We start from the raw sequence: 16435 nt of genomic DNA, 5'->3' as shown, positions 1-16435 counted from the left end.
TCTCATTTGATCCTCACTACAGCCCTATGACATAGGTACTATTATTATCCCCATTTCACAGTTGAGAAAACTGAAGCAGGCGGAGGTTGAAGTAAGTATCTGAAGTCAAGTCTTCCTGGCTCAAAGTTCAGGGTTCTATCCAATGTCTCATCCAGCTACCACCGAAAGGGCTTCTTTGGGGAGACTAAGGAAGGAAGGGTATCCTCAAGGTAGAGGTTTATGGTTGGACTCTGCCTGGCCTTTGATTATTCCTATTTCTTACCACCCTTAGTTTTCTTGAGGTAAGCAGCATCAGATCAAGGGGAGGACTCACTCCAGGCCCTATTCTGTTGCTTACCCAGAACCAGGGTGCATTCCTGTTCTCGGAAGGAGGTTTGAGGTCCCAACTCCTTGTCCCTCCCCTTCCCCTAATCCACTTCCAAATCTCCAGGAGGCAGAGCCGTCTTGTAGTACCCTTCGTTCTGGGTGTCCAGCACAACTATTTCCCACACATCTCCCTACCAGAGAACCAAGAGTGTCCATGGGTGTTGAACTTAGGTTATGTGGGATAAGGGCGAGGTTTGCTCTGTCTCATCTGCTTCTTCTACCCTACTAGCTAGCCTTCTCTGGGGGTCCTTTTTCTGTCTCTAGGATACTCTTTGGGGATTATTTTGTTCTTAAAGAACCCATTCCCTCTCCTCCCACCTCCTGTATAAGACATAATTTATCTCTTTTTATGAACGTGAATAGCTTCAATCTTGTCAGATTCCTTATTTTTAAAAAAAAGAAGCAGCATCCCTCCACAGGAGACCAGAAGGGGTGAGAGGAAAGGTCTTTTCTGAAACAATTTCTCCAGGTATCTAATGGTAACTGTGTCCTTTCAATGTTTTTCTAGACGTACAAATCCATTTGGAGAATCTGGAGGAAGATCAAAGACTGAAACCGAAGGTAAAAAAGATCTTCAGCATCTTCAGTAATGCTTCCAATCAGTAAAATGTGAAAAGTGATTTATCATTTAATTAATATTCATCGTCCACTCATTTGTTCTCCGCTCTGAAGACCAATTTTCATAACCTCCATCATTGTAAGATGTTTTATCACCCAGTCCGAGGGTGTGCAGGTTGTTGTCCCAGAGGTGAATCTGAATCTGGCTCAGGAGTTCTCACAACTCTATAGCCCTTTAAAGTTTGCAGACTATTCTACACACACTTTTCTCATTTAGTGCCCACATCAACCCTATGAGGTAGGTACTACAAGGGATGTTTATGCCCATTTAACATTTGAAGAAGCCAAAGCTCAAAAGAAGTTATAAAATTGCCCATAATCATGTAGGAAGTGTCCGTTTAGAATCCTGTTCTTGACTGCCAAGTCCAGCCTTCTATCCACTGGTCAACCTCTGTTTTATACAGTGTTATCAATTGTTTCCCACATTCTCTGTCTGTCTCAGTCCAGTTTTTAAGGGCTGTGAAATGTGCACCCCCAAGAATCATCACCATCTCTCTTCCCTTGGCCAAGTTCCCAAAGGGCCGTTTAATCATCTAAAATCTCATAACCTGACAGTTGTCATCCCACTTCTTATTCTAGAGTTACAACTAACATCTGGACTTGTAGACTAGCAATGTCTTTTTATTTGAACTTTGAATCTCCTGGAGCAATGTGATGCAGTATGAAGAGCTGGCCTTAACATTTGAAGACCGGACTTCCAGGTCCTGCCTGTGACACATTGATGGGCTCTGTTACCCTGCGCAGATTGCTTTGCCACCCTGCCCTAGGCCTCTGGTGTCCAGCCCAGATAGAAACCGTCCCTGGAAGCTTTCTATCTACTTAGAAAGCCACAAATTAACATGATCTATGTTTTATTATGTATTATTTATTTTGTTAGACATTCCTAATTCTATTTTAATCTGATTAGGCCCTGGAGAGTTTTGAGGACTGCAAGAAGACCTCAAGTTTGATTGCTCTGCCCGATCTAGGCAATTCTCTTAAAACTTTAATTTGTAGAAAAAGTGCCTACCCGAAGGAGCAAAGAGGATTTCCCTATATCAGGAGATTGATAGATCAAAGCCCTATTCTTGCTCTGATCCCCTTTAACCCTCCCCCCCAGTTTTTGTATTTTTTTCCTGGTTTAACCAAATAGTGTATACACGGCTTTCCCAGTAATTCAGAAATGCTTCCTCATAACACGGACACTGGATCGTATCAAATTAGACGACTTCTTGAATTCCAAAGGTAAAGAAAAATGGGCTTTAAGATGATGCGCCTCTTTCTGCTTTAGATTCCATTCTTCATCAGTTATTTATTGTCCGATTCCTTGGCTCTATGGAGGTGAAATCAGATGATAGTCCAGATGTCGTTTATGAAACAATGCGCCAAATCCTGGCAGCCCGTGCTATCCATAACATTTTCCGCATGACGGAATCACACCTACTAGTTACTTGTGACTGTTTAAAGTAAGTGATCATTTTTGCCTAACTTTTGTTTTTTTAGTCTAAATGTACTATTATCTGCTGACATTATTTTTATTATTACTTTTAGGTTAATTGACCCACAAACTCAAGTTACCAGGCTCAGAGTAAGTCACGTAAATTTTTTTAGCTATATATGCCTGTGTACACATACATTTGTAGTGGAGTATTTTGTATTCTCGTACATTAGTCATTCTGAATGATACCTGCATGTACTCATGGGACTAAAAAGACCAGTAAATGATCACCCAGTTAAGTACTAAAATTCTTCAGATAAGTCAAGTGATTGTTGAACTCCCTATGAAACTTAGAACAAGACCTAAGCAATTGGCAGCTACTTTTCATTACCTGAAAATTTGGTTGACATAATTAGTTCAGTTAACATGTCGCCCACTAAAGAGCTTAGAAGTAGAAGTTAGAGTATCATGCCAAGGGCAAGGAGGCATAAACGTCTGCTTGGGAAGATCTGCAAGTTCACATTATTTTCTTAGTTACTGTTTGGAAATATTTATGTTATTATTTAATTTGACTTGAATAGTTAAGGGTCCTTAGCTCCAGGAAGTGAAGGACTTGTCATGGTCACCTAGGGCATTAGTGCCAGAGGCAGGAGCAGGTGCCAGGGCTTAGGGCTCCCGTGCTCTTTTTCTGCTCAGCCATGTCCATTAAGTATGATGACATTTGCTGTTGGCAGAAGCATGGATTAATACTATGTCAAAATTAATAATTGTTAGAATAAAAACTAGAGGCTGTATTTTTTAAAAGACTAATGCTTTGAGATTCTCACTATTTACAATTGATTTTGTGTGTTTGTGTGTCTGTCTGTCTGTCTGTCTGTCTTTCACAGTTTCCATTGCCTAATGTGGTCCTGTATGCTACACATCAGGAAAGTAAACGTCTCTTTGGATTTGTGCTTCGGACATCAGGAGGCAGAGTAGAGAGTCATCCCACATCGGTCTGTTACATATTTGAATCAAACAATGAAGGAGAAAAGGTACTTAGCACTTTAACATTTGTTCCCTTTTTTGTAAGACACATATTATAGTTTTTAGTAAAGCCCTAAAGGAATTCCCAGTACTACCCACTCCTCTGCTTAAGAAAGTTGGGGGCTGAGACCGTTGGACAGTAGATCCTGCACAGTAGGTCAACCATATTTGGATCTGCACAAGGCATTGTGCAGTCTGTGGTCAGTAAAATGTGTGAATGATCCATTCCTTGTTACTTCGTTGGTTGTTGTCCTTCGTAATCCAAGAGGACCAGAATGACATCACTATGTAGGGGTCCATGTACAGTGTCCCATTGTGGCCGATCAGACCAGTATGAGCTCAGATAGGAACATTTGGAATGGAGATATCTCTAAATGGCACCTTTCTACCATCAGACATAGATGAAAGTCTCTTGGTCTACTTCAGTTATGAAAAGAATAGAGAACAACTGTTTTTCAAAGTAGGAGAAGCAATAATCTTGGACATTTATTGCACTCTTGGAATCTGAAGTGTCCTTCCACTGGACGTAAGAAAGCATAAAGGAGGGTTATTGAAGGTAGGAGCCAACAGGCTCTTAAAAACAAACCAAGGCGGGCAGCTAGGTGGTGCAGTGGATCAGGAGGACCTGAGTTCAAATTTGGCCTCAAAGGGGATGGCTTCTTAGGCCACTTATTTTGTTCTGTGTTGGTGAATCTAGTTTTACCAGAGGGATTTGGGGATAATTTCTTCAGATTTATTTCCTCAAAGTGAGAATGCTTTAAGGTTGTTGTTTTGGGGGGGGGGGGGCGGTTTTGCCTTCTTCAAACTTTTTTTTCTTTAATTTTAGATTTGTGATTCTGTTGGACTTGCAAAACAAATCGCTTTGCATGCTGAATTGGTAAGACTCCAAAACATAGCTCTATTAAATGTGCATGTTGATTTTGCATACTGCCCAAAGCCGGCCATTTCTATGGAAATTAGGGTCAGGTGTTACTAAACAAGCAGCAAACCTGGATCACTGTCCTTAAAGGATTAGTTGAAAGAACTTGGGTACAGAGCTTAGAGAAGCCATGAAGCTGTGTCACATGCAAGAGAGGCTGGGTAGTAAGAGAAATGGGTAGTAATTGGCAAATTTAGGGTTTGTTTTAAAGATAATCTTGCTAACAGGTATTCAGAAGTGAAAAGGGCTGTTTCAGGAAACTACTAGAGGTCTTCAAGCCAAGGACTAGGCAACCATTTGTCCATGATGTTGTCGAGGAGATAATTTGGGTACAGCTTTGACTAAATGTCTTTGTGGGGGGGTGGGGGGGATTCCTTTGGAGTCAGAAGATCTGAGTTTGAATTCTGACTGGACCCATAACTCAGTAGCTATGTGACCCCAAGTATTTCATAACCTCCATGGGCCTCAGCTTTGTGGGGTTTTGTTTTGTTTTCACTTTTAATATCTTATTTCCCCCAATTACATGTAAAAACAATTTTTTTAATTTTTTGTATTTTTAAAAAGTTTTGCTATCCAAATCCTTTCCAATTCCCTCCCTGAGATGGGAAGTAATCTGATATAGGTTTTATATGTACAATCATGTAAAACATTTCCATGTCAGTCATTTGGTGGAGGAAAAAAATTAAAAAAGAAAGTGAAAAATAATATGCTTCAGTCTGTATTCAGATGGTATAAGTCATCTGGAGGCAGATAACATTTTTCATCATGGGTCCTTTGAGAATATCATGGATCATTGTTTTACTGGGACTAGCCACATCATTCAATTGTTCATCATAAAACATTGCTGTTACTATGCACAATGTTCTCTAGGATCTGCCCCCTGCACTCTGAATCAATTCATGTAAGTCTTTCCAGGTTTTTCTGAAAGCATCATGCTTGTTATTTCTTATAGCACAATAATATTCCATTACAGTCATATACCACAACTTGTTCAGTCATTTCCCCACTTGATGGGTAGGCATCCCTCAATTTCCAATTCTTAGCCATTACAAAAAGAGCTCCTGTAGATATTTTTGTACAAATGGGTTCTTTTGGGGCGGCTGGGTGGCGCAGTGGATAAAGCACCGGCCCTGGATTCAGGAGTACCTGAGTTCAAATCCAGCCTCAGACACTTGACACTTACTAGCTGTGTGACCCTGGGCAAGTCACTTAACCCCCATTGCCCTGCAAAAAAAACAACAACAAAAAAACAAATGGGTTCTTTTCCCTTTTTTTGAATCTCTTTGAAATCCAGGCCTGCTAGTGGTATTGCTGGATCAAAGGGTATGTACAGTTTTATAGACCTTTGGACATAGTTCCAAATTGCTCTTCAGAATGGTCAGAACAGTTCACAACTCCACCAACAATGGATTAGTGATACAGTTTTTCAGCATCCCCTCCAACATTTATCATTTTTCTTTTCTGTCATATTAGATAGCCAATCTAATAAATGTGAAGTGTTACCTCAGAGTTGTTTTAATTTGCATTTCTCTAATCAGTAGTGATTTATAGTATTTTTTTGCATGACTATAGATAGCTTTGATTTTTTTTTTCTGAAAACTGCCTGTTCATGTCCTTTGACCATTTATCAATTGGGGAATGACTTGTATTCTTATAAATTTGACTCAGTTCTCTATTTGAGAAATAAGGCCTTTAGGGGGCAGCTAGGTGGCACAGTGGATAAAGCACCAGCCCTGGATTCAGGAGGACCTGAGTTCAAATCTGGCCTCAGACACTTGACACTTACTAGCTGTGTGACCCTGGGCAAGTCACTTAACCCCCATAGCCCTGCAAAAAAAAAAAAAAAAGAAAAAGAAAAAAAGAGAAATAAGGCCTTTATCAGAGATACTTGATGTAATAAGATTTTCCAGTTTTCTTTTCATTCTTCTAATTTTCTAAATTTTCCTTCTAATTTTTGGTTGCATTGGTTTTGTTTGTGCAAAAACTTTTTAATTTCATATAATCAAAATTATCTGTTTTACATTTTATAATGCACTCTATATATTCTTTGGTCCTAAAATCTTCCCCAATCAAAATATTTTTTCGATAGTTTGATTGGTATGGCACTAAATAAATAAATAGATTAATTTAGGTAGGATTGTCATTTTTAATATATTGTCTCAGCCTACCCATGAACAATTAATATTTTTCAAATTATTTTATATCTGACTTTATTTGTGTGAAAAGTGTTTTATAGTTGTGTTTATAAAGTCCCTGGATTTGTCTTGGCAGATAGTCTCCCAAGTATTTTATATTTTCAACAGTTATGTTAAATGGAATTTTTCTTTCTGTTTGTTGCTGCTGGACTTTGTTGGTAATTACACCTTATTTTCAGAACTGATCTACTTATCTCAGCTTCCTTCTGAACTCCCTTCTGTTTTCTTCTGTATATTTTTTAAATGTTACTCAAGTCTTTTTTTTTACAATACTATTGCTAACCTCTCCTCCTTCCAGATCCCCTCCTACCCCACTCTTGACCCTATTAAAAAGCAAGAAAAAAAGAGAGAACTACCCTCATTTCAGTTGATACAAGTCAAGGAGCATAAATTCATACAGTGTCCATGTCCAGAAATGCACTCTCTGTACCTGTTGTCTCTCTCTCAAGAAGCGGGTAACGTGATTCATCGTGTGTCCATTGAGGACATCATAATGATCAATTTTTAAGTCTCTTAGTCTTATTTTTCCTTCTAGTCATTGTTGATGTCCTTGTGTAAATTGTTTTCCCAGCTCTGTTTACTTCATTGTGTGAATTTATTTAATGATTCTCTTAAATAGGCTCTCTCGCCATTTTTTACACGCAGTGATGTCCCATTGCCTTCTTTTGCCGCAATTTGTTTGGCCTTTCCCTGTTTTTCTGTGGCAGTCTAAGGTACTTCTTGAAATGTTAGTTCTTTGCATTTCTTAAGGGATCAGGAAATTTGTTTTTCTTGTGGTTGTTCCCTTCCTGGTATTATTCTCCCTCTTACCCTTCTCTCTGCCTCACCCTTATTTGTTTTCCTGTGTTGAGTTTGATGTATTTCTGCACCAAACTCTGTGTGTGTATATGTGTTCAGCCCTCCTTTTGTAGATACGAGTGAGGCTTGTCTGATACCCATTCCCCCTATTTCCTCTTCTTAACACAGCTGTGATGGATTGCAAGTCCCACCCCTTTCTTCTCTTTTACTAGTATGTTACTTTTACCCTCCCTTCTCTTTCTCCTCTGAAAACCCACATAACAGAATTAGTCTACTTCTAGGACTTGTTTTTCTGTAATCCCTCAGTATCCTTTTAAGACACTAAAGTTCTAAAGAAACACTTATTTCTTCTCTCCCTACTAGAATGTTAGCACTACACCATCACACAGTTGCTTCTGATTACTCAGATAAATTTATCTTTCAACATCTCTTTGGACTCTTTTGTATTTATATTATCTTTTGCCTTTTAGAATATCATATTCCATAATTACCTCTCATTTATACTAGGCACTATCAGGTCTCATGTGATCTTGACTATAGTTGCTTGGTACTTGAACTGCTTTTTTTCTAGATATGTGTAGGTTTTGTTTTGTTTTGTTGTTTTTGATGATGGGAGTTTTGGACTTTGGCTATGACACTTTGGCCATGACATTCCTGGAACTTTTCCTTTTGAAGTTCCTTTCAGGAGATGATTTGGTGAATTCATTCTTTATTTTTCCCCCCTAGTTCTAATAGATCTTGGTAGTTCTAACTTATAAGTTCTTGAAATATATTGTCCAGTTTTGTTTTGTTTTTTGTCCTAACTTTCAGGTAGTTCAGTGATTTTTTTTGGGGGGGGGGGCGAGCGGGACAATGAAGTTTAAGTGACTAGCCCAGGGCCACACAGCTAGTAGTGTCAAGTGCCTGAGGCCAGATTTGAACTCAGGTCCTCTCGAATCCAGGGCCTGTGCTTTATCCACTGCACCACCTAGCTGCCCCCTAGTTCAGTGATTATTAAATCCTCTCCCCTTGATCTGTTTTCTAGGTCAGTTGTTTTTTCTATCAAAGAGCTTATATTTTCTTCTGTTTCTTTTTTCATTCTTTTGATTTTGTGCTAATAATTCTGTCTCATGGAGCCATTGACTTCTATTTGGTGTAGTCTAGTTTTCACAGAGCCTGTTACTTGACTTAGGGTTACTATTTTCACTTCTAAAGTATTTGTTCTTTTTTCCAGTTCTTTCCTCCAGAGCCTTTTTTTTAAATTAGTCTTTTGCTTTACTTCTAAGTATTCATATGGTCCATGTGAGAAATATTTTTTCCTTTAAAAGTATCTGCTTACAGTTATTATAGAATTACTCTTTCATTTTTGAATCTCTAGAGTTGCAGTACTTTTTGCTGCTGGCTGGTGTTTTCTTCTATTCAACTTTAGTTCCTGAATTGGGGGGTTTGTGCTCTAGCCCCTGCTTTGCTTGCCTCAGGTCTTCTAGGTTCCCATGATGATCTTCATTTTCTGAGGTTGTGTCCTCATGGATCTTTGAAGTTCTTAAGGGCCTTCTCTTGTATCTCAGGACAGAGTGTTAGGGAGTTCAGAGCCCTGGGCTTGAGGTGCCCCAGTCCAAGTGCCATAGGGACACACTGATTGCTGCCCTCTGCTGCTCCCAAGCGTTTCCAAGGTCTGTACCCTGAGGTGTCTTAGGGGAGAGTTCTCCACCCTTGCTTCCCCTTAGACACCAAGCCTTTCGGTATGATCCTATGCCTGTGGCATTCAGGGATGGGAGAGATCACCTACTGTAGCATCTCATTCAATTTCTTGATCATCATTAAGTCTGGCACTGACTTCAGGGTTTTGCTGGAGTAGGAATATAGAAGCCAGACCGTCTGCCTCCTTCCCATGGAGGCATCACTGCAAGTATTTCTGAAACAAAATATTTTGAAGTTCCACATAAATGTAATGCTGAAGTTTAAAAACAACCTATTACATGGCTGTTTTCATGTAAAAGAGAAGATTTAAGGTGCTCTTATCAAGTAAAAATTCATCTCTAGAATAGATTACTAAAAACATGAATGCAAATTCGTTTTGTATAAATGGACTTTGCCTTTTCTTCAGGATCGTAGAGCATCAGAGAAACAAAAAGAAATAGAGAGAGTAAAAGAGAAACAACAGAAGGAACTGAATAAACAGAAACAAATTGAGAAGGTATCCTTTTTTCTAAAATCTTGTTATTGGGACAGCAGAGGTATTTTTGAGTTTTCTTTCAAAGTCAATGTGTGGGGCATCTAGGTGGTGCAGTGGATAGAGCACCAGCCCTGGAATCAGGAGGACCTGAGTTCAAATGTGACCTCAGACACTTGACACTAACTAGCTGTGTGACCCTGGGCAAGCCACTTAACCCCAATTGCCTCACCAAAAAAAATTTACATATCAAAGTCAATGTGTAATTTGAACCACTTTCCAGAATATCACCTAAGTCTGTTGAGTGACCTGGCAAGTGATGAGCCTGGTGTTTTCATAGCCATGTTGTCATTTACATGTTCACATGTGACATCCCCTTAAGAGAGAGGAATCACAAGTAGGGTGCTAGTGCTCGGTACATTTTTGGAGCACTTTAAGAATGGTCTTCAGAGCCAGCAGGACGTACTATTGACAGTCTTGAAAACTGGGACAGATGTTGTTTTTAGGAGGGATGCATTTGATTTTTTTTTTAATCGTCTGAGAGTCAAAGAGCCAAGTCTGGTCAGTGAAAAAAATTGATCAAATTGAGGGATAACACTTTTGGTCAAAAGCTGACAGTCAAGCAATCAACAAGCATTTATTAAGCTATGTGCTAGGTGCTGTGCTTGGCACTAGAAGTATGATTTTAAAATCAAAGTGGAATTAGAAGATAATGGAACTTATAACACTAGTCAGTTTTCTTTTTAAAAATATCTCTAGATCAATTGAGGCAGTTCCCCAAGTGTTTATTTTGCAAGCAAAAAGAGTATTCTAGGACACCAACATAATATTTAGCTTACTCATTCCCAAGAGTTCTTGAAACAAAGCTAGTTCTGAAAAAGTCCTTAGTTAGATTTTCAAGTAGTCTCTCATTTTAGTGATTTAGTGTTATTTTATGATAGCCCTGTGGTTTTTCATCTGATTACAGAGAGCCATAAAATTCATTGTGATTTCTTATTTCTACCAGGATTTAGAAGAACAAAGTCGATTAATAGCTGCCTCCAGTAGACCAAACCAGACAAGTGGAGAAGGACAATTTGTGGTCCTAAGTAGTAGCCAGTCTGAAGAGAGTGATTTGGGAGAAGATGGAAAGAAGAAGAAAGAGTCAGAAGCATGAGGTTCTCCATTTTGGGGGTGGCTTTTTGAGGTGAAACAGCACAAGTGAAATGACCTTAAGAGGCATCAAGGTTGATACTTCAGATTTTTTTCTAGAAGACTGACTTGGCAACCAAGTTTTACATTGATTTTTTTTCCTCATAAAATCGACTTACAATTACTGTAATAACAATAACTTAACACCTAATTCCATATGTTTAAAAAAATCTGTCAGTTTACTGAAGTAGGTTGCTGCAGAATTATACTGAATTGGGAGTGCCCCCCCCCCCGCCCAATTTCAAACTTTTTATCTTGGCTTTGCACCTGGGTATATGCAAAAAGGAATTATTTATCTTTGGGCTTCAGCTATACATGGGGATGTTATTTTCTGTCTGCCAGAAGCTAGAAGAAGCTTTATACTGAACAGGTTCAAAACCATTTGCATTTTATTGCAAAGAATCGCTCATTCTTGTGAGACTGATGTTATAACCGTGAATGTGCAATACTCCTTGGAGCAGTCCTGGGACACAGGTTTGATGTGTATGGTTTAGAGTTTTCAGGGAGGTGCCACTTAATCTCAGAATCTATCCTTGGCATGACTTCATGGGATGTAATCGTAATCACATCCTGGTGTCTATGGAAATAGAAACAAAGGCATCCCCTTGTGAAGATGAACCTAGCTGTTGGCATGTGAGCATCACACTCTCATTCTCAGGTTGGGACTTGAATTACTGCCACAGAGTAGTACTGGTTAAAGTTAGAAGATCTGGGGACTTGTGAAAGGACAGCTTTTTGTTCAAATACGTTTTAGATATTGGATATGGATAAGGCAAAGTAGCCTTTGGTATGTTTTACTCAGTGATGAATTCTATTTTTTATATCATATAAAATCATAATTTTCATTACAATTGAGTGACTTTGCAGCAAAAGTTCTTTAGAAATTATGTTTACTGATTAAGCAGAAATCCCTGAAATATTGGGGAATTTGTGCTTGCTTGGAATAATTTCAGTTGACCTCCAAGTTTTCACAGATAAATAACCCTCAGCTTCTTGCTGTGTATGATATTGAACCATCCATAATAGTAAACAACTAATTTATAAAAATACCATATTTGCACTAATCATTGTAAATAATACTCTTCTAATAAGTGGAAGACACATGCACAAGATTGAAAAACATGTAATGTCTAGTATGCTATAGAAAAATTGACAAAGGAAAGTGGTTTGGGCTCTGAGCCATAGTTATAAATGATAATTTTCTACAGGGCTATTCCATGTCAGATGTTTATTTTTTACAATTACTAATGTTTCTGGCAAATAGTGCTTCTCCTAAATTTAAGAATTTCACACAAAACTATAGTTTCAGCAAATTAAATGTACTAAGATGTTTCAGTCAATTTGTGAATTTGGTCAAAAATTACAATTTCCAATAACAATCTAGAATTTCACAAGGGAAAACTATTCTTTAAAATGCAGGGATTTTTCTCAAAAGTGAACTGACTAGAAGGGTTCAATTTCAGCTTTCACTCAGTGTGTGGGGTTACTGCTTTCTGTGATCACTAGAACAAGTGACATAGGATCCTTAATTAGGCCTTTCTTTTATCTGTCTGTGTGCCAAGTAGAGATTTTGGCTTATTTAATTTATTGGCAGCATTATGTTACCAAGACATGTAGTTTAAAAAAAACAAATTTATAAACAAATTATTGAATTTATTGGAGGATGTGATATGGCTTACCATTTATATAGAGAATGGTATAAATGTCAGTATGAACTAATTCCTTCACATGAAAAATTGTTCTCTGATCAATAATCATCCATGTAAAATCTTGCTCTTAAGTTGTTATTGCTGAGTGGCGCATATTCTGCTTAAATCCTTTGTTTACATCGTAGCTTGTGTCCATCTACTCATATTTCCAATGCAGTCTCTACAACCTTTAGGGAACTTCTTTAAAAACAAGAAACAAGGGAAAATTTTAGCAAGAACAGAAAGTTCTGTGTAAGCTGATGAAATTAATACTGTTTATCCTTAATCCAGTATGACTGTTGATTTGGAGAGAGCAAAATGAGGAAGGCAGGCGATTTTCCTGTTTTTCTTGAGTCCCTACAACATGCTCTCACTTTTGTTTTGAACTGTTGTCAGTTTTATGATATCAAATCCATATCCATATGTACATTTAAAAACTCTAAAGCCAAATAAAAATTATTTTTAATTAGTTGCTACCCTAGATGATTCCAGCCTCTATTCTGCTATAGATAACTGAGAGTTGACTATCTATGTTTGTTTCTGATCGTTGTAAGGGACTTTACCAAATTTCTTCCACTTGACTAGTTCAGTCTCATTTCTTCTTGCCTAGATGACTATAATAATAGCCTGTTGATTTTGTTTTTTGGTCTCCCTTTGATCCCCTCTTCAATCTAACATTCATACCATGGTCCTCGAAATCTTAATGCACTGAGCTGATCACTTCACTCTTCAATCCTCAAACCTCCCCATTGCCCTCTCAATCAATTGTCAACTTCTGGTCTTGGCATTCGATGTCCTTTACAACCTGGTTCCAACATTTTTCTAGCCTTAAAATATACTATTTCCCAATTATATATTCTACATTCTAGTCAAAGTCGACTATTCTCTCTCTCCTGGTCTCACCCTGTCAGCCCTCATCCACTACCCCCAACCACTCTGCATGCCAGAGTCCTTCTGCTATTTTAAAGCCAAACTCAAGCCCTACAAGTTTCTTGAGGGAGGGGTTTGTGATATAGGTGTTTCTGCCCTCAGCACCATAGGTGCCTTGCATGGAGTAGTAGGTGCTTCATATATATATTTATTTAATTTAAATCCTGGTGATAATAGGATTAGGGTTTAAGGTGTTTTCCCCTGGTTAATGTTCTTAATGATTAAGTCAATCCACATCCTGAAGAAATACATAGAGTATATAAGTAGAAAATTTCCTAGGCCCTACCTTTCCCTACCTTTTTACCAAAGTAAAAAAAAAAAAAACTTAGAAGCCACCTGTTATATTCTCCTTTCAACTACTGTCAAATATTCCACTTTGGACACTGGTTGGCATCTTTCAAATAGTGCCTGAAGTCAGTGTTGTGCCATACTGGAACACCTCCCCTTCATGGGTGTTTATAAGAGAACCCTAAAATGTCATTTTTTTAAAAAAGGCTACTTGACCCAAGTTAAAAGGACAAAGAACAAAGGGAATAGATAATTAAGACATGAACATGATGTTAATATGAGAATTCTCATTCAACAAAGAAATCAACCCTTCTACAAATTTTAGAAACAGATCTAGGAAGTTCCAAGTATTTTATAGAAAGTTTTCTTTTAAATTCTAAGCATCCGAAGCATCCATTGGCCCACAGAGCATTGAATCATATCATTGATTTTGGTTTTGTTCTTGTTTCATTTAATAGCTTAAGCTCGGATCTGCTCCACTTCAGGCAGCCAAAAGGGCCCCTGTTATGGAGAGTATTTCATTCCAGTTGGAGAAATGGCTCACCTTACATCTATGAGATTTGATCTTCATTCCCATGGAATTAGAGACTCAATTATTAAGACACATCTGTAGGGAAATCAGAATTTCATTACATTTTTTAAGCCATCACTTGTGATGATCTAAGATAATTTACCATGTATATGAAAAGCTAACATGAGAACAGGTCCATGTACAAACCGAGTTCATGTACAAAAATGACTACTTTTTGTAGTATGTTCAGGTGATTTTGTAATGTGACATGGGCAAATTTTTGTAATACTAGATTGATCCTTTTATTGGTGTACTTTTCAGCAGTTTTCAATAATTTCAATAATTAAAAAACATGCAAAATTTGGGATTGTATATAAGACAACGGTGACATTTGGGATTTTTTATATTGTAAAAATAGATATGGAATATTGCTGACAGGACTGAAGGTAATATGCCATTTGGATTTTAAATGTATAATAAAATACATGTTTTATATGTAGTGATTTGGGGTTTGAAGTAGGTGAATGGAATATAAATCTTTGTATTGAATCTAAATGCTTTCAAATCACATACCTTGTCAAAGATGTGGACTTTTTTCTTCTGTTTACAAAGCTATAATTCTATGTATTGCCACTTTTTCAGGAATGTGACAGGCAGTGGAAAGTGACATTTTTCAATAATTGGATTTAACATGTTAGAAGGCTTACATTTACTTTTGGTCCGACTACCACCAAGCACCTTCTATAGAAGTGCCATCCTCGAAAACAGTAGGGTCAGACTCAAAAAGAAACCAATCCCTGCCAGCCACAAATTAATGATCTGTGTTGTATTTTTATGTGTTTTGTTAAACATTTCCTAATTACATTTAGATATATGTCCAGCATCATGTGAGAGTTTTGCTGGGCCAGGTTTGACACCTCTATTCTAAAGGATCAGGTGAATGTATACACCAGCACAAACCTATAGTGTTGCTTAAATGATAGAATTTCCCACTTGCTGTTATTTATAATTTCTTTAGTACTTAACATCCCATTCTTATAGGGGTTGATTTGTGTGGGCCAGTCCTCTCTATATTTTATAAGGTTTGTAAACTTTCTTGGAGGGGTCAGGAAACAAAGGGAAAAGAATTTTTACTTAAGTAATTTAACTAATCTAGATACATGTATATTCTGCATCTGTATACACACATTCATAATCTGACCCTTTAACTTAAGAAAAAATAGACTATTAATGGCAGTTATTGTTGCAAATGTTTTTGTAAAAGACTGTCCATCACTCAATCTACAAAGTAAATATGTGCTTGTGAAAGTAGCCTATGGTGCTTTAAGTCCCACATCTGATAAACTCGGTGAGGCAGAGGACATCACAGGGTTCTGGAAGGTGCTCTTGTTTACTGAATTGGGCATTGCCTTTAAAAACTAAAGATGGAAAGGGATTGATTCTCTCACATTTTATTTTTATATCAAATTATTGATGTATTGCCTGAATACTAGCATAGCCAGAAGAGTATGATATTCTTAAGATGCATGTAAAATGTCTAATTACCTAACTTTCTACATATAGAAACTGGTGTTTAAATCCATTATTTTAAAATATACAGGAACAAAATCATGTAGGTCATTTAATCACATGCTGTCTATCATGTTTTTATCAATAAATCTGCCGATTATCTGTACTTTTCTGTATGCCCAGCAGTGATCAGTTTCTATTCAGGTAACTGGAGTCATTAGAAATTTGACAATGTTACCACATTTTATTTAAATTCATACGTATTTATTTAAAACACAACTTCCTATATTAGCATTCTTAATAGCAAGCTTAACAGACATCCAGCATCTTATATAAAGACATTTACCTTAAACCCTTATTTAACTGAAGACCTCAACCAAATTCCTCCCTACTTATTTTGTACTTGACCTAAGAAAGCAAATGACTAGAAATTGGTACTGGGCTTTTGTTTGTTTTTAAGGTAAGTTCACTTTCTAAGTAAACCCAGAGAATCAAACTACTGAAGTCTGATTTACAAAGCCCTTTCTGCAGAATCCCTTTAAGATAAGGTTATATGATAACAAGTATTAGGCCTTTTCTGTTCCTAATCCTGAAATCTCTTTTCTAACAGTCTTGCCCTCTTCACATGTGCCTTCTTGTGCATTAAAGTTGCTAGATGTGTGTCCTGCCGGCAACACAAAGGTGCTAAAGGATCCCTAGCACCTAGCATAGGGTACAGCATATAGTAGGCGCTTAATAAATGCTTATTGGTTAAAATTCCCCCATCTTAGGCTCAAAAAAATTCAGGAATTTGCCCATAGCTGCATGGCAGTCAGTTGGATCTGGGC

The 16435-nt window shown here is 37.6% G+C and overlaps 1 protein-coding gene across 1 annotated transcript in view; it reads left to right on the top strand.

The window, feature by feature from the left end:
- Positions 1–15614, top strand: part of APPL1 (adaptor protein, phosphotyrosine interacting with PH domain and leucine zipper 1) — a 47829-nt gene extending 32215 nt beyond the window's left edge. The window contains exons 16-22 of the mRNA XM_044005318.1: positions 875–927; positions 2255–2429; positions 2515–2551; positions 3289–3435; positions 4254–4304; positions 9426–9515; positions 10498–15614. Coding sequence (XP_043861253.1) covers positions 875–927; positions 2255–2429; positions 2515–2551; positions 3289–3435; positions 4254–4304; positions 9426–9515; positions 10498–10647 — 703 coding nt within the window. The 3' untranslated portion in view covers positions 10648–15614. The remainder of the gene's footprint in view (positions 1–874; positions 928–2254; positions 2430–2514; positions 2552–3288; positions 3436–4253; positions 4305–9425; positions 9516–10497) is intronic.
- The last annotated feature ends 821 nt before the right edge of the window (positions 15615–16435 follow it).

The sequence above is a fragment of the Dromiciops gliroides genome, chromosome 1 (genome assembly GCF_019393635.1).
Source record: "Dromiciops gliroides isolate mDroGli1 chromosome 1, mDroGli1.pri, whole genome shotgun sequence".
NCBI lineage: Eukaryota > Metazoa > Chordata > Mammalia > Microbiotheria > Microbiotheriidae > Dromiciops > Dromiciops gliroides.
This window is presented reverse-complemented; position numbering and strand designations above follow the sequence as displayed.